Source organism: Notothenia rossii (assembly GCF_949606895.1).
Source record: "Notothenia rossii genome assembly, chromosome: 3".
In the NCBI taxonomy this organism is placed as follows: Eukaryota; Metazoa; Chordata; class Actinopteri; order Perciformes; family Nototheniidae; genus Notothenia; species Notothenia rossii.
Genome location: NC_136901.1, coordinates 79,526,932 through 79,544,691, shown reverse-complemented (window position 1 = coordinate 79,544,691; position 17,760 = coordinate 79,526,932). Strand labels below are relative to the sequence as shown.

At 41.4% G+C, this 17,760-nt stretch overlaps 3 protein-coding genes across 7 annotated transcripts in view; 2 read left to right on the top strand and 1 right to left on the bottom strand.

Moving 5' to 3' along the window:
• The window catches only part of dlg3 (discs, large homolog 3), a 75,329-nt gene extending 72,085 nt beyond the window's left edge, over nt 1–3,244 (top strand). For all 5 annotated transcript variants that reach the window (XM_079672262.1, XM_079672263.1, XM_079672264.1 and 2 more), the window contains one exon: nt 75–3,244. In XM_079672262.1, the coding sequence (XP_079528388.1) occupies nt 75–181 (107 nt within the window). In that variant the 3' untranslated portion in view covers nt 182–3,244. The remainder of the gene's footprint in view (nt 1–74) is intronic.
• Nucleotides 76–14,498, bottom strand: tex11 (testis expressed 11). Its single transcript, XM_079672254.1, has 29 exons — nt 14,346–14,498; nt 13,526–13,638; nt 13,233–13,317; nt 12,994–13,073; nt 12,830–12,910; nt 12,624–12,743; nt 12,320–12,400; nt 12,133–12,218; nt 11,994–12,051; nt 11,820–11,915; nt 11,637–11,718; nt 11,222–11,300; nt 10,921–11,072; nt 10,304–10,389; nt 9,990–10,127; nt 9,734–9,836; nt 9,496–9,620; nt 8,391–8,476; nt 7,447–7,500; nt 7,287–7,327; nt 7,110–7,187; nt 6,796–6,866; nt 6,229–6,342; nt 5,971–6,043; nt 5,395–5,544; nt 5,166–5,274; nt 4,921–5,041; nt 4,143–4,310; nt 76–3,630 (listed from the first exon to the last, which is right to left on the bottom strand). The coding sequence occupies exons 1-29, from the start codon at nt 14,371–14,373 to the stop codon at nt 3,559–3,561; spliced, it is 2,730 nt and encodes a 909-aa protein (XP_079528380.1). The 5' UTR covers nt 14,374–14,498; the 3' UTR covers nt 76–3,558.
• The window catches only part of kdrl (kinase insert domain receptor like), a 53,733-nt gene continuing 50,382 nt past the window's right edge, over nt 14,410–17,760 (top strand). The window contains exon 1 of the mRNA XM_079672253.1: nt 14,410–14,544. The gene's annotated coding sequence lies outside the window, so the exon portion shown is untranslated. The remainder of the gene's footprint in view (nt 14,545–17,760) is intronic.

The window sequence follows — 17,760 nt, the reverse complement described above, 5'->3', positions numbered from 1 at the left end:
TTATTTTATTTATTCTGAGAGTCTTGTTTGCCTGAAAAGCTACAAATGTTGTGTGGGTGTTTTTGTGTCTCCAGCTATCGTACAGGGTGACTCACTAGAGGAGATCTACAACAAAATCAAGCTAATCATCGAGGAGCAGTCCGGGCCCTACATCTGGATCCCCTCCTCAGAGAAGCTCTGAGCTCCCTGCCCCCCCCTCGTCTCTGCGGCGCTGCAGAGCTCCCCTCCTGCCTCCAAGAGACCCCCCCCCCCTCCCAAGCCCAAATAGCCTCCCCCCCCCCCCTCCTCACCTCCTTTTTGCAGATATGTTTCATATCAAGTTTTAGTGTCATCATTATGTTACTCTCTAAATGAAAAAGAAGTCTTATCACCATTACTGTGACTGTGCACACCCCTGCATGAGTTTCTCAACAAATCCATTCAAGACTGGAAATGCCATTCCAAAGGAATTATGTCAAATGAAAACAAAAGGGAAAAGGAATAAATCCTTTTGTGAACTGGGACTGACTGAAGATCAGAATGTTACAGGAGTCGGGATTCAAAAAGAAAAGTTGCAGGGAACCAGAGACAAATCATACCGAGTCGGAACACTTTGTAAATGTTCATCAAATCACATTTAAAAAGACACGCAAGACGAGAAGCGAAGACCAATAAAGGTTTGTTTTTTCTTTTTCTAAAAAGACTGGATAAGATCGAGCCCTGCTGATGGTACTGTTCAAGGAGTCGTCTCTTGTTTATAATGACTGAGGAAATTAGTGGAGCCGACAAACTGGTGATCTATTTATCACGAAGCAGCTTGCTGATTGGTCGCCTGCCAGCCCTCTGCGCTGCGGCTGATAAAGACATCTCGCGAGGCAGATCAAGAGGAAGAAATGCGTTGTGAATCTCTACATTTATATTATGAAATCACAAGATAAATGATAAAATCCCACTGAGATTTTACTACATATTAAAAACTACACATTTTACACTTCACTAGAATTGTCAATTTGGAGGGCTGTTAGATTTCATTTTTCTTTTTTTCTCTTTCTTTCTTTGTGGGATTTTTTTGCTTGTGGTTTTTAGCTGCTCTGTGTAAAGGACGGGGGTAGAGAAGTGTAACTGGGCTCTCTGCAAAACACCAAACTGCCTTACATCGAATACAAATTCTGTTTTGTGACTACCTGTTGTCTGTGAGGGAGGCTGCACACAATTTAGGAAAAGAGAGGAAATACCCTCCTCTTTTCTCCATTTTCTTTGTGTCCTCCAACTGCCAGGAGGCCTGACTTGAGTGCAATAGTTAAAACAAAGTCTCACCTCTGCAATAGATGAAAGTCTCACCCGCGTGGGCGCCTTTTCTCCCCCGTATTTCAACCTTTCTTCCTATTTAATGAAATAATTTGGCCATTGGATTACAATTCGACCAGCCGGCGCCTCCTTTCTCATGTTGAGCAGCAGACCGCCCGATTACACTCTCTGCCTTCCGAGAGGATTCTCTTCTGATTGAATGGTCACATGGTACTGTCCTATCTGCCGCCATGACGGTGGCCTTAAAACGGGTAGAACAAGACAATAATTGTATTGGATGTCCTAACGATTAAAGAGTCAATATAACCTGTTTTTTGAATTGTCCCCCTGTCCCCTTACCAAAAAATAACACTAAAGTCGGGTTTGATTAAAAAGAAAAACCTACATGCTTTGTGTAGCCTATCTATACATGTATGAGTCCTTGTTGGCAGGTGCTGAACCTCTGTATCGAGCTCTTAGTGCGTCAGGAATCTCTCACGTACAGATACCATTCCCCCCCCCCGACTGAAAGGCCACGTTAGGGCGGAGGGTTCAGAGCTGTCAGGTGTGAAGTGCTGATGGTGGTTCTGTCGCTAAGCTAAAGGCAACCTAACGGCGTAATCAGGCTGTATTTTGTGTCTTCTCTCTCTTCGTGAGCTTGTTGAAGGCCGTCGGCGTGGTAACCTTTGAGTCGGCTGCATCGCCAGGATTGAAACTGCTCCCCCCACCATGCAGATGTGTGTGTTAACGTGTGCATGTGAGCGAGTAAGTCTGAAGAAAAGTGGAACGCCCCCCGATCCTGTGAACTTTTTCCTCCTCAGCTTCTTGACGAGTGCAACAGAAGTTTTTTTTTTTCTTCTTGTTTTTCGAGAGCCAGACCCAACAGGAAGTGGTAACCGAGACCTCTGGGTCCCCTGCTCTCTCCCACCCACAGAGCACCTGTACCTGCAGGCATTTTCTGAACAGGTGTGCCCCCCTGCCAGGCACCACTGCTAAACCAGCTGTCATTACCTGTGTCAAAACCAGAGTTCAGGGAATAACCGAAGGGAACAGAGCCATTTATAAACTGCTTGCAGACTGTTTCAAAGGGTGTGGTAGCTGTACAATGTAAATAAGCCCCCAGCAGAGCCCCCTCACCTGTGCTTCATGCATGTGTGAATCAAACTGGGAATAAAACATGTTTTATAGACCACAAATGTCAGGTAAGTAAAGTTTGAGCTACTCTTGAGATATAATTTCCATACAAATGTGCTGTATTGTTGGTATTCTCTTCAAATACCTATTGGAAAACTTAACTAGTCAGTTGGGAATTCAATTCCCTCGAGTAGGGCCTGTCTACATGTGATTTCTTGTGGAACGTGTCTGGGTGTATAGATTTAAAAAATATATATATTGTAAAATAATGAAAGAGATGCAGTCAGAAACCTACACAATATCACAGAAACCAGGAGCATTGATCAATACATCATTAGAAGTTTAGCATTGGTCCTCTCTGGTGTTTAGTTGAAATACAGCTGACTGTTAACAATGTGCGTGGTATTCATACCTCAGTCAGCCATGTCCAAGCCCAAAGAACTTGATTTCATTTGAACTCTTTCCATTGAGGATGTGGTATATAACGAACCTGAATGCCTCTGTGTGTGTATAATTGATGAGGGTCTTTGTTCTGATGAGAGAAATGATGACATATGCTTTTATTTTTTGGGTGGGGGGGGGTCAGGGTTCTTGTTTGTACTTTTGGGTGATGATGTTTATGTTATAGCACATCTGTGCAGTAAGTGCTTGCAAACATGAACCCTTTGATTGTACAGTAGTTTCCTTCCTGTCACTGCAGGTGGTACAGCCTATCAGGACACTCGGCCTCATGGTCTTCCTTGTCCTAGTCATGAGGGAACAGTCCTGCAACTTTTGTTTGGGTTTTATTTTGGGACTTGACGAGTTTATTTGTTTGAAAATAAAATATGTGACTCAGTTATGATATTGATCCGCTTGTTATTGCACTTTAAACCCCCCCCTCCGTGGATTTGAAAATAAGTGTAACAATTATTCACATTTGTTTTGTCTTTATTGACGGAAGACATTAGAAAAAGGTAGGAAGCATGAGGGAACGAAAGACCCAGGCTGAAGACAAACTGGACTGGATGTGGTGTGTGTCAGAAGACCCCACAGTTACATAAACACTGAGGAAACTGATGAACATTTGAACAAAAACATTGATAACATTTAGCTGGAACGAGCTGCTGTAACTGATCAAGTTCAGACACAGTTAACACGGGGCTGACAGCAGGTCAGTTATTCCTCCATGATGAGGTTCTTCTTGGCTCGGTCCAGCCGGTCCAGGATTTCAGTGTAGAGTCCAGACATCTGTGGGTTCACCAGAAACAACCGTTGAGTGGGGTTTCTGCACTTTATAACCAGTAGGTGTGTAAATCAACACCATGAGATATATTGGTTCTTAGGGAAACTACATGATATCTGCTGATGTTACAAAGTCTGCCACCATTTCAAACAAATCCAGGGGCCTGCCATCAATATAAAACAATATTAAATACTAATTTAACAACATTAATTACATTTATATCAACTAACAACTCAAACTAAACAGAACTTAAATATCAGTTCAACATTTTATTTTTGGCTCCTTCAGACATTTCACGTATGCCACATTGAGTGAAAATACTTTTTCTGAATTTCAAAATAAGGGCGTGTTTTGAGATCATGTGTATCAATGTTTTCTTTTAGGATCGGTGATCAAAGAACCGATGATTGATCCAGATAAATGGAACGCTGCCCCCCTACTAACATGCAGGACTATTCCTCCTCTATAATGCTCCACAGCTACACCCACCCCCCCCCTCCTCTCCCCCGTCCTGTACCTTTGTCTCGTAGCTCTCCTGCAGGGACCCCAGGTGGCGGATGAAGCTCATGGCGAGGCCGCACCACCTCTCGGCCTCGGGGTACTGGGCCAGGCTGTACAGCAGGACCCCCGTGTTCCAGGCCCGCGTCAGCAGCCACAGCGTCTCCATCTCCGGGAAGTCGTCCGGCTGCAGAGGAGAGGAGCAGGAAGACGTTCAAAAGGACATCTGGGTGACTCACCGAAGCCAAACTTATGGAAGGAAATCTGCTTTTTTTTTTTTTTTAAAGTGGGGAGTCACTTTCCCCAAATCCTGTTTGTTAACCTTTACTAATCCTTTGGAGTCTCAAACAGACCGTAAACAAACTGGAAGGTTTTTTAACATTTCTAAAGTTCCATTCCTTCTACACACTTCTTTAATCTGGGGCTTTCACTTTGATCCAAAGAGTTCCAAAGCTTTCCAGTGATAACTCCAACTGAGAAGGGGAAATAGTCTCTGCCTGTTCAGCAGGGTAATGTCTCCATCATTTCATGCCTCTTTCAGAGCGGCGGCTCACCGGCAGCACGATGACTTGTACAGCACATTAACATTCAAATTGGCAGGAAGGGGGTTGTGAATGGAAGCATCTGCTAATTGAAGTGCTGCTGAAAGCCCATTGATAAAAAAAAGAGGCTTCTAGAACAGCAGGCGGCCATGGAGTGGAGGAGAGGGGGTTAATTATATAGCGGGGAGCCGGTCTGTTGGAGGGAGCAGGAGGCGGGTGCCAGGGGAAGGCGCTGTGTGATTGGTGCTGACTCACTGCGGCTGCGATGACGGACAGGGCCTCCTCGTAGTAGTCCCAAACCTCCTCCAGCACCCGGGCCTCCACCTCCGACACGCCGCTCGGGAGGGACAGCTTGATCAGGCTGTGGACACACTTCCTGAGCAGGGACACAGAGACAGGCTCACAGTCAGAAAACACGTTCATCCTGATAAGCACTTTGGGGGGACGCATCGCTAATGAAATGTCAAGCGTATTTTCATGCAGAGCGGTGATTGGCTTGCCTGCAACGGGCCAGGTCGGCCTGCGGTTGCTTCCTGTGCAGCGAGAGAGCCACCCTCAAGGCCTTCTTGCACAGCAGAGGGTAGTGGGCAGGGGGCTCCATGGCCAAGGCTGCATGGAGAGAGGGAAGATGTTACTGCAGACCCTCAAACGTGTGTTTCTTTAGGGGCCAGCAGGCAGGCAAGAAATGACAGAAGGGTTTTAAAGGCATGGGTTGTTTTTTCTTTGTACCTGCAATGGTCTCTACCACCTTGGTTTCGACGTGTTCCAGCTCCAACACAGACTCCAGGACTGTTTCCACCTTGGGGTCGTTCAGCTTCGCCCGGGCTTCAAACTCGTAGAGCAGCAGCAGCGTGTCGGTCGGGTCCTTTGGGAAACTCCCTGCAAGAACACGGTGGGAATACTTTATTTAGCTCCATTCTGATTCACGGAAGACGTGCTAATAACAAACATGGCTTTTATTCAGATAGTAAAAATACCTAAGTCAATATGTCAACTAAATAAATAGCTCACACAAGAAAATGTGTTTTTCTCAAACATCGAACAAAGCATCTTAAATTAAGAACATCCTTGATTCATTTAAGAAAAAGTGGGTCACAACTCTTGCGAAATGATTTAAGTCTTGGTAGCAAAATACATATTTTTGCATGAACAGTTATGTGCCTGCCCAAGTGTAAGAAGTCCCCCTACTCTTCTTTATTGCTCATGGAGGCATATCGGTAAATCAAAGGTTTTTAAGGTAACCACAGGGTAAGTCATTGATTAAAAAAAGCACCATTTAGGTGGTAAATGATTCCTTTGAGGTACCTGAAGCTTTCAGGGTTTTCCAGACCTCCCAGCAGATCTGAATGTGCTCCAGAGCCTGAGTGAGATCCTCGGTCTGTGGACAGAGACAGAACATTCACTTTGGATTCATCATCGCCATCTAGTGTTCACTTTGTCTCCAAAGGCAGACGGACCAAAATGAAACACCTACACCAGCACCAGTGATGTGGTACATTTCCATTCATGTGCATGGAGAACGTGCTAAATGTGGGAGAGGGGCTGAGGGAGTGGGAGGCACACCTGGCCAGAGTGAGGGGATTTCCTGCAGAGCTCCAGAGAGGCGGCGGCGGCCATTAGCAGACACGTCTTCTGGCCCACGAGCAGAGTGCGATCAGGAGGGCACAGCTGGGAGAGCTGCGGGTTCAAGCTCATGACATATTAACATTTAGCTACACGCCATTCACTGGCTGTTCCAGAGAGAGAGTAAGGCAGCGGCTTGTGGTCTGAAGGCGGGTTGGAATGCAAGATAAACTGGAAAATGTGTGGCAGGAAAGACTTGGAAAGATTATTCATTCAACAATCACTTCTGAATATTACCGTACCCCTAAAATATAATCCAACACCCCAATTTCCCCCAGCAGAAGCTTCTAGGTGTAGGGCTGTTCTCAGATACCATCTCATGGAGAAAGACAGAGTAAGGTGTTCTGCTGACGGCGAAGACAGAGGACAAAGGGATCTTTATCTCACACTGATATGTTTATCTTTCTAAAACAATATGTTGACTCCCTGTTCTGCTGTTATTGACTCACACACGTACTGTAGATACTGATCGATCAGCCTGACAGAGCTCGTAAAAAGGGAACTTGCCTGGTATGAGAGCACGAAGAAATCCCTCATTCTGTCAGGGCAGCTCTCGCACTGCAGAGCCGAGTTCCACGCTGTGACACACACACACACACACACACACACACACACACACACACACACACACACACACACACACACACACACACACACACACACACACACACACACACACACACACACACACACACACACACACACACACACACACACACACACACACACACACACACACACACACAAAGTGAAGGTGATGCAACATCTTAAGCGAAAGCATTCCATGTCAGATTGAAGTGACAGGGAGGGGGTCTCTGTACCAATTTTCCTGAACCAGTTAGCTTCCTCTGTGCGTTTCTCCGCAGTCAGGCGACTCTGGTGTGAAACTTTCTGCAGAGCTGCAGAAAGGGCAAAAATAAATATGTAATTTATATTGACCAACAGCAAGAAATGTCTTCACAGAAAGGCAATTCAACCCAAGATGCATATGTACTCACCCATCTTTAGATATGGCAGCAGGACTTCCATATCCACATTCCTACATAGAGAAATGATGTAAACGGACAGTAAACGGACAGTAAATATGTGTATTTAAATAAAGTTGCATGAATATTGCTGTATAATCAGACTGTGTTAGGTAATTCCCCTTACCCTTGCCTCATCTCCTCTCTCGATTTCTCCATTGTGGAAAGCACAAGTCGAACCAAACACCTGTGAAAAGATGAATGGAGAAGCTGCTGTTGACCTCCTTTCTTTCACCTACTAACTGTATTATACAGAGACACACTTTGAGTGGAGAAGCAGGGAATATAGGTCAGTGGATCATAGAGGCGTACGGAAAACTAAAAGACTCGCTACAATCTCTCCGAAGCACCTAAGCCTTCTATACTAAATGTTGTCACTTTACGTGTGAAACTCTGCCATTATGTTTTGTTTACAGCCTCAACACATGACACTGCATACTTCAAAATATAAGCAAAACAAAGAAACGTGGCATCTGAAATGTATTATTTCTGTTCTTAAAGCAGCAGTGAAAACAAAGGGTAGCTAAGGGTCAGAAAGGGAGAGGAAACCAGCCTAAAACGCCTTGCTAGCTTAAACACCTTGCTGATCTAAAAGGAAGTCCACATGTGTCTTTAATGCTTTCTTATGTAACAGACCTGTGAGCTTCTGGCTAGGGCTGTGCGATTATGGCAAAAATCATAATCACGATTATTTTTGGTTAATAATTGATATCACGATTTTTAAAAACGATTATCCATTTACTTTGAAAACATCAATTTATTGAAAAATAAAATGTGAACAGTATTTTTTTAACAGTTGATTACCCTGAACTCTAAATATAATTCAACTGACAAACCAATTAATGAAAAAAAGAAATGTCATTTCTTTTTTTTTTTTAAATAAAAATAATAATCGTTTTATTTCGATTACGTTGTTTTCGTAATCGTTGCAAGCCAAAATCGTAATCGAGATTAATATACGATTAATTGCACCGCCTTAGTTCTGGCTTTCTATTCCTTTTAAGCTTCCATGTGATATAATGACTAAATGGATCATGCAGGCACAGTTTTTAACTCTGAATGTTGCAGTTCACAGACCTGAGAGCAGTGAGGACCTGAGATTCATCCTTGGAGTTTTCACACAAGCTCCCCAGAGCCTTCATGGCCGTTTCCTGCTGTTCGTTCTGTCACAGGAGAACCAGGACCCCCCTCATTAATACCACCACCCACCAATCATAATGTTTACAATCATATAGTAACTAAAATACTTGCAGTATAATATAATAGTTAATACATGTCGTTTTGAGCTATTTGTTCAACAATATGAGCTTTGTCACAAACCAATCAAAACGGAACACTAACATGTATCAGTACTTGTGTATGTTTTAGTGTGATAAACTGGAGACGTGTCATTCAGTGATGTTTTATATTGAATTGATTGTTGTTATTGATTGTTTTTACCCAGCAGTGAGAAGCTTATCCAGAAAGGTGAGACCAAAAACTACAACCCGCCACTCGCCAAATGCAAGTAAAGATCTATGATGGGGATAATAATACTGAGGTCAGTTACCATACACAAGTAGCTACTTTAATCCAATCTCTTTACAACAAGTGAAATGACGCCATTTTGTTTTGCTTCAACTCTTCACACAGGTGGTGGCATGCAACGTATGACTATCAACTGTCCCTACACTCGCATGGTGGAAGTATGTTTCAAAGATTTACAGATTGTATCTGTTTTATTTGTTCTATGTCCTATATATATGTTGCACTGTTGGAGGAGCCTGTGACCTACGTTTTTCATGACCATACAGTATCTACACTGTAGCTAATGTGCTAATGAAAATAAAGCCTTGAAACTTGATAAGCGGCTGGGCGGGGAAATACAATGACTGCTTCCAATGACATTGACTCTTTTGCGGTGTAATGGCCGGTTGAATCATATTTTAGCCAGTAATGTTTTTTGTTTGCAAGCCACTGGCAGATTGACTAAAAAGTCAATTTTGGACCCTGGGTGCAACATGCTCTGACATCTGCTATCAGGACATTTCACAGGTCAGTGCTGTGACAAGGACATCCTCCTCTTCAGCTTCCCACCCACACACTGCACACACTGTGGAACTAAGTCCACCAAAGCAAACACATTAGTTTCCCATTAAATCCTATTTTTACCACTTGAGTAGAGTCCTGTGATGAGTCTTACCTCCAAAGCAATCTGAGCAGCCAGACTGAGCAGATTGGAGGCAGCGTTCTCAGAAACCAGCAGCCCGTCCTCACTGGCAGAAGGACTCTTGGACAGACGTCCCATCGCATTCACTGCCTCTACAGCTGGTACACATCAACATCCTCACCACGGAGAATATGCTGAACATGTGGCAGTAATGACATTATAACACTACTACCAAAACAGCTTGTATCACACGACTAATGTTTGCAGATACCTTTCTCCACATTGTTCTCCTGCACTGCAATCTTGTAAACACTGAACTGGGTGAAAATGCTGTCAGGATCACATCTCTCTGCTTCTTTAATTGCGTCTTTGGCCTGAAAAAACACAAGTTTTCATGTACATGCAAACATACATCACACACATAAAGTGTTCAAAAGAGCATTTGCCAATGTGGCTGGTGACCTTTGACCCCCAACTGCACCACACATTCACTTCCCTGACCTGCTGCTGCGCTCAAGTTGTCTTACCTTTTCCAGTTGTTTGAGCATCAGGAAACAGGAAGCTCTGTTCCTCTGCAGTTTGGCTGAATTGGGCTCCGTTTGACCCGCCTTGAAAAAACTCAACGAGTAGTTATACCACTGAAGAGCCTCAGAATAGTTTTTGGCCTGGGAAGAAAGATAGAGCATTACGTTTCCTTTATTTATCCTGGTGTGGAAATGAAACCTCATGCATTGAACTTATCCTAACTGTTTTGGCCCAGCAGCCTCCTACCATGCTGATAACTATACATGTGTATATATACCTTCTGAATTAAGGATAAACAAGGCTATGTTTAGCCTACCTCAAAGTGTTTGGACGCTTTGTCCCACAGCATGACATGAAGTCTTGTGAGGGCCTGTGGAGTCAGCTGTTTTCCCGTATAGTGGCCTGTATGGGTGTAATAGATGGTTAAACTAATACAGAGGTACATCTACAGCGTATTAGCTACATGATTATAAAATTAACCATGTTTAATCAAGCCTGTGAAAAATCTGATATTCTTCAAATAAAATGTAAACATAAACAAACATCCATGCACTTATCCAAGCATGAGTTTTATGTCACTGGGTGTAGTAAAGGATGTTGTCTCTGGATGGATATATATATATATATATATCAAATCCCTTTCAAATTTTATTTTATAGAATATCAGCTTTCACAATCACACGTGAGAGTCCCTTAGGCTCGAGTGAACAGGTTGAGGAACTCTTTCTTCAAAGTCAAACCTCGAAATCAGAGTTCGGGCTCTAAGTAGGCCTCAGGGTCGAACACTGAATGTAAAATGGAGCAGTTAAATAGTTTGCACTGCACCGTCTTTTGGTTCACTCTGATGCGATATACGTCTCTAGTATAGTTTTGTATTTTTACATTTATATAAAATAGAATAAAAGATATTTGTTTGATTCAAAGACTTGTTACCAGTGATGATATCTTCTATCTTCTGTTTGGCCAACAGCTCCCTGCCTTTCTGCAGCAGCAGCTCAATGTGCAGAACGAGAGCAGTTCCCAGGTCAGGGGACGACTCAAAGTGCTGACACACACGTTTCAAATAGTCAAATGCAAGCACTTCTCTGGAAAAATCAAAGCAAATATCATTCAGAGTAGAATAGCAAGTGGGCATTCCTTAAAAGAAGCAAATGAGATTGTGTGCACATGTTCGTCTTCAGCAATGTGAGTTTCTGCCAAGTGAGAGTGCTAGCAAAGATGTTGAAGATATTACCTGTCTTCAGACATGAGTAGCTTCACTGTGCTCAGACACACTTCAAGAGATACCTTAGCTTCCAGCGTCTCATTAAGTCCTGAAATAAGATGCATATAACCTGCTTTTAATTGTGCATTTAACTCATACTTAGGAATGTGTCAGTGCTAGCACAATATGAGACTGAGCAGCTCTACTACAACGTCTGACTTGTGAAAGCCTAATAGTTACTTTACTGTAGACACTTATTCTGGAGTAATTCAACTCTTCAGTAGCCATATTGAGTTTTCAAAAGCAGCCTCAGAGAATCCGACAAACTAGCAACATTTCCTTCATGAATGTACTTCCCTAAACTCTCAGCCACTGACGCCCCACTGCTGTCGATGAAAATGAAGTTCTGTATAAATAATTCAAAGACGTATGGGTGATAACTAACCTGCTCTGATATGATCGTCGGAGGCCCCGCATCTCACGAGTATTCTGATCTTTAAGTACAGCCCAGAGGCGCTCGTAAATTCCTGTCAAATTGCACAGCGCAAAGCATTTATAGAGAATTTTTCTGCAAGTGCTTCAAATGCAAACATATAATGTAATTAGAGAAATATATATAATATCCCACCTTGTTGGCTAAGCTGACAGCACTTAGAGCCTTCTCCTGAAACCTCTGACAGTCCCACTCCAAATAAACAGAAGCAAGGAGCCTCAAGACCTTGGCCTATTGTGATGATGTACAGTTCATGTTTTTTCATTTGTAACCGCTGATTTTACAAAATGTTGTTTTGCATTATCTTACCTGGACTTCAGATCCAGGTGCGTACTTCACATTCATTTTCCCAATTGCATAGCTTTGGCTGAAAACGGAAAATAACAAATTGCTCTCAATCTGCATTGTGTCCAAGCATTTTTCGGTTGAAATGTAGCATTATATTTACCTCAGCCAAAATGCACTTTCCTCAAACTTTTTCAGATTGTAAGTGTCTATTCCAAAGTTGTAGCACATGATGGAGAGATAGGCAGTCTGTATGGAAGCAAATAATTCATTGTTACTGTCCCCTACACTTTCAACACGTGTGTCACAATAAAAGATGTTGACATAGTTATAACAGAGAGTTTTTATACATCCTTTGGTAGCCGCTGCAGCATGTCTTTACAGCGCTGCATATAGACCACAGCATCATGGTTATTCCCTTGAACCAAGGCCTGCAAAAAAAGAGACTTGAACTTAATGTTAAATGTCAGCAAACAATTTAACATTTTCTATCAGCACAAATGAGATTTCCCCCTCTCATTGTTCAGTTAACATTTTAACTGTCTCACACTTCACACTGCAAGTCCGTCAGAATAGCACTTCCTCAGCTGCCAAATATCACAAGAACAAATATTCACATTGAAGGTGTTGAACATCACATGTGCCGCAGCTCACCGATTCTGCCTGGCAAGAGATAATTCGAATCAGATCCTTTTCTACATCTCCCTTGGATGAAGTGATGTCAGCTGCTCCGTCCCCTCTGGATGTTAGTTGGGCATAGAGAGTTTCCAGGCTCTGGAGATATTGGATGTGGTAGATTTTGTAAGGAAAACTGTATTGGTGTTTGTTCTAAACTAATCTCTCTCAGTTTCTTTCTTTACCTTCACAGCAAGCCGTAAGAACTTATCTGCCATCTGGGGATTTTTGCATTCCAGCCAGGTTCTTCCTGTCTTGCTGGCCATCTGTAAAGATTAGACACTGAGAAACAGACCTCGTCCTCCTGAAAAATTGAGCACTCATAGAAGGAGCCTACAGTATTGCTTACCAGGATCTGCTTGCGAATGACGCCCTCTGGTGGATTTTCAGGCTCACAGCAGTACAGCAGGCTGCATGCCACATGACGCACTGTGAGGATGGTGAAAACATTTCATTGTGACGTAACATGTCTGTGGTTTCTCCTCTTTTGCATTTGGCACAAATTTCAGACAGTGTGTCTGGGTATTTCAGATGCAATGATCATCAGTAAAATGTTCATGTAAATATATAATGCAACTGGAATTGTACCTTTAGCTTTCAGATTTTTACTTATAGTGGTGCCAACATTCTTGGTAACTGCCCAGTTCCACAGCTGGATGGCACACTCCTCCAGCTGTAAGATGAGTACGAAAAAGAAATATGCATCAACTAATAAATTCTACAAATGTATAGCAATATAAAGGAGTCACAATGCTATAAGTCAAACACAAACCAAGTTTATAGATCTGACTTTACATTGTTCAACTTAGTTTAGAAGTTAGGGGACTGAGTTACATTAACAGTCAATCTGTAGTCATCATCTCTTCTACCAACAATCCTACCTGTGGATTTGGTATGCTGGGGAAATCCTCCAGGCCAGAAACTTCAGAGAAGAGTTTCTCTATCACCTGATCGTAATCTGTTGTCTGTTTCTGCAGCAGATTCTCTGTGAGACCTGTGCATGAACAAAAGCAAATCAAGATAATGTTAACCAAACAAAACACTTCAAATGTTTCTCCAAGTGTTGCAATAGAAGAAAAAAAACATCACTTTTAATGTTTGTGTTGTGGCAATTTAAAAAAGAATTCAATTACAAAATGAGGCTAATCTTGTGTTGCTGACCATTGATTGTTAGATAAATTATTGTTAAATCCCATACACTTCACAAGTTGTGGAAGTATTCAAAGATGTGAAATAACTAGAAGCTAACACCTCTTCATAAATTGAGAAGCCGTGACCATTACATATTTGGTGTTTTTATTGAGTTCATAAATATATATATTTAATTCTCCTTGACTAGCACAATTTATGTCCAAAGATTCGCAGACCTGTTTTCTAGGTTATCTGATTGCATCATCATTATAATTATTCAACATCATTTTTAATACTCACGTAGTTACTGTTAGCTTTGTATCTTATGCTGTATAATGCTGTATTGAAATCTTAAATCCACTTCCATTGATTTTGGTCATGACTAAGGTAGCAAAGACAAGGACATAAATCAAAAGCATAGGTGACTGTTAACCGCTGTTAACATTAGCACACCTACACAAGCTAACCTAGCTAGTTAGCCTTAGCTCGTCGCAGTTAAACCTCGATAAACAATGATAATAATAGTAATAGTAGTTTTACCAGAACACCTCAAACAGAACCGTCATTTACCTTTCACAGTTGAAACAATCAGCTCCATTTTTTTTTAAGTTTCAGCACTGATATTAAGGCTAATGTTAGCTCCTCACCAGAGCGCCATCATGTTTGATTGACAGAAGTAAAAAATGCCCGGGAATTTTTTCGAGGAGAGGGAGAAGAGCCAGGGGGAAACAACGTAGCATACATGCCAACCTTTCCAAATCCAATAGAGGTAGGTTTGCGCTCGGCAAATGTGCACGCCCAAATTAGGTAATCAGAAGAAATGAAACCCCAGTAATTACATGTATAAACCATGTATTTAACATATATTGCATCATGTTATGCATTTTTCAATTAAAAGTGGTTGTTTGGTAAATAGTGACATAAACGACATGTCTGGTCTGTAAAATGCCCGAAAAGTAAAAGAATGGGAGATAAATATCCCAAAGTCTCCACATTTTATTATATTTTTAATGTGTTTCTGGTCCTCTTTCAGTTGAGACAATGATGAAGGATGTGTCTGGATGTAGAACTCTTGTATGAACATTGGATAAAGCCAGGTTCATGTTCTTGTTTCATGTTGTTGACATATTAGAGTCAAAGGTTTGCACAGAGCGAAATATCTTTGTGTTGTGCCATAAATCAGAAAATACTGCATTAAAAAAGTCATTTCCTGCATTTTTCTACTGATAAAGTGTGATATAAATAATGTACGCTTTCAGATTGCTGTAGTTCACTAAACAGAGACATTAACGACATGTTTGGTGTTGAAAATGTCAGAAAAAGTGAAAGAATGGGAGACAAATATCCCCAAATCTCAAAATTGTTTTATATTTTGTGTGTGTTTGTGGTCCTCTTTCAGTTAAGACACTATAGGATGCTTCCGGAAAACATGTGTTTTCGAGACACTGATATTAACGGGGAAATCCTGCAGGACTCAAATGCCTCGTCGGGGGTAACGCTGCCTTTCCCGCAGCGTTACCTCCGGTCTGCACGTTGTTTCTCTTTCAGAAACACAGAGGACTGTTTGTATGATGCGATCACAGACACGCTGCAAACGGTGTCCGCCAAAAGTTGAGTCCAGTGTCTATGGAGTGTCATTTTTATTTGTTATAGTTTGAGAAGATTGAAAATCGGTAGGGAAAGCCAGCTAAGTCGGTAGGTCGGTATAGGAACATGTCAAAAGCGGTAGACTACCGCCCAAATCGTTAGGGTTGGCAGGTAGTGGTTTAATATTGTAAAGATAATAGCATGACTTGGTTATGACAGTTAACATTATCTGACATTTTAGAAAGGAAGCTAATTCAACTATTATCTTAACTAGTATTTAGTGATAACAATAACTTCATACCATAACATTAGAGAGGAATTGTACTTTGGAACGGTGAGGTAAGATGACCATATTTCTGTAATGAACAAATAGAGAAAGATTCAGTTTGGCAGGCCTATGGGTGTGCTGATTTGAATGATTAATTTAGTCAAAGTAGGGGACTTGTGGGATAATGTATTTTTGGTATTTTATCAAATTGCATAAGTGTTTGTTTTAGCAACTTTCAAAAGTATGTTTGCCCCACTATTGCTCACTTCTCTATTTCCCTGTTGTAGAAATCTAGCCTGCCCATTTTTCATTGGACATGTTGCCTTGGTTAAACACAGATGCAGGAAATAATATTTATTAAGGGTGCAATACATGTAATAGTGTCAATACCTGCTGGCATGGTAAACCACTAGTGTGACCATTAGCTGCAGGCACTTAGTAATACCCTTTGTTTGCCTTTTCTGTTGGAACAAATACAACATTACAATCTGATCATGACTTGTCAACATTGAGATATCTTTATCCTCAAGATACCAACATTTCTCTCTTAAACTGGAGCTAGTCTCACCTTGTCTAACATATTTAATACGGCTTGAAACAAATCAGAACTGAATGTCTAATGTTTTTATTCCTCATGCAACCTCTTTGGCATATGGAACTTAAGTACATTTCATTGCAGGTCTACATTTGTTCCAGTAAGCTACTTTTGGAAATGAACACCGTCATTTATTCAGCCATAATAGGCCTATTTACCAAAAGTAACCAGATATTTTGGTCAACGTGACTAAACCTGAGACCTTTCCATTTTTAAAATGGCCCGAGTAATCAGAGCAGGCATTTACTAAGAAAGAGCTCTGTTGTTCTAAAGCAGGATTGTCAGTGCCTTGAAAATGAAAGCTAATTCTGTTAATTTTTTATATTTAATTTCCAAATCACTATCATTTACTGTATTAATTTGAGCCTTTTCCATATATAATTGTATATGTTAATTGGATGGATGGATGGATATATATGTTAATTATCATTTGATCCATTAGTGAGGATAATTAACTCAAATAAGAAACAGGGAGCTGGGATCTTGAACCATTAGCCAGCTAATGCATGTCAATGTGATGCATGATTGGTTTTATGAAAAGTTAATGATGTCTAACTAGTGCAGACTTCGGTCCTGGCTTGTAGATTGAGAAATGGGTTTGGTTAATATTATAGGCAATAAATCTTACTTTTCCCACTACCATTTATTTCTTCAAATTATATTCCTTGCTTCCAAAGCTGCAGAATGAGTTAAGTCTGGAGACTGTGGCTTTGTTTCCACTCAAGACTATCTGCAGCCATCTGATCAGCAGGGCAAGCAGCGAGACCCCTCACCCCTCTGCTAGAGAAAGACTTTATTTCTGCTGGTTCATTTATCCAAGAGGTCTTTGCTGTCTGGGCAAAAGGAAGAGTGCATGTTGTGTGTGTAGAACAAGTTGGTCCCCCATAGTGTGTTTTGAACTCCAGAATCTAAAATAAAACACTTTAACCCCCCTCCCGTCAGCTAGCTACTTCCAGCTATTGTTCATCAGGAGACGTTTCTGCTGCCCTCTTGGTCCAGTAGGAATGTCTCCTTTACTGAAGACGTCTTATGTGAACACATGTAAGACATTTGTTCTAGACAATTCAGCTACTTGTTAACTTCACCCCTTCCTTTTGTATTTTGTGAGCTATCATTCTATGGTTTGCATTTAGTGAGCTTGTTTAATCTATATCATAATGTGTCACCATTCAGATTTGTAGATATTTTCTTAAGACTATTCATAATTAAGTTTATGTACCTCCTTTTATTTATATATGTTACTTTCTATATTTATCTACTTGTTTCTGTCCTTGCACTGCTGCAACCGCCTTTCTTGTCATTGTTAAGAGGCAATTCCGAAGTCCACAAGGCTGTGACATTGAGGGTCCAGTGTCAGAGCAAAGTCCTACACTTCATAAATTCTCACGTTTTGGATTAAATTATGCAGAAGAGAGCTAGCTTTTTTGTACCCTTTTTCCAGCCACCCTTATAAGAACAATTATTTTTAAATTTCCTCAAGTGAGTTGACGCAAAAGCAAACATTTGAATGCTTAATTTGTGACTCTTTTGTCTCA

Coding starts and splice junctions, on each gene's coding strand:
- tex11 (XM_079672254.1), bottom strand. CDS start 14,373: ATGGAGCTGATTGTTTCAACTGTGAAAG. Junction 12,401..12,623: donor TCTCTTGCCAGGCAGAATCG/GTGAGCTGCGGC, acceptor CTTTTTTTGCAG/GCCTTGGTTCAAGGGAATAA. Junction 11,073..11,221: donor CTACTCATGTCTGAAGACAG/GTAATATCTTCA, acceptor TGATTTTTCCAG/AGAAGTGCTTGCATTTGACT.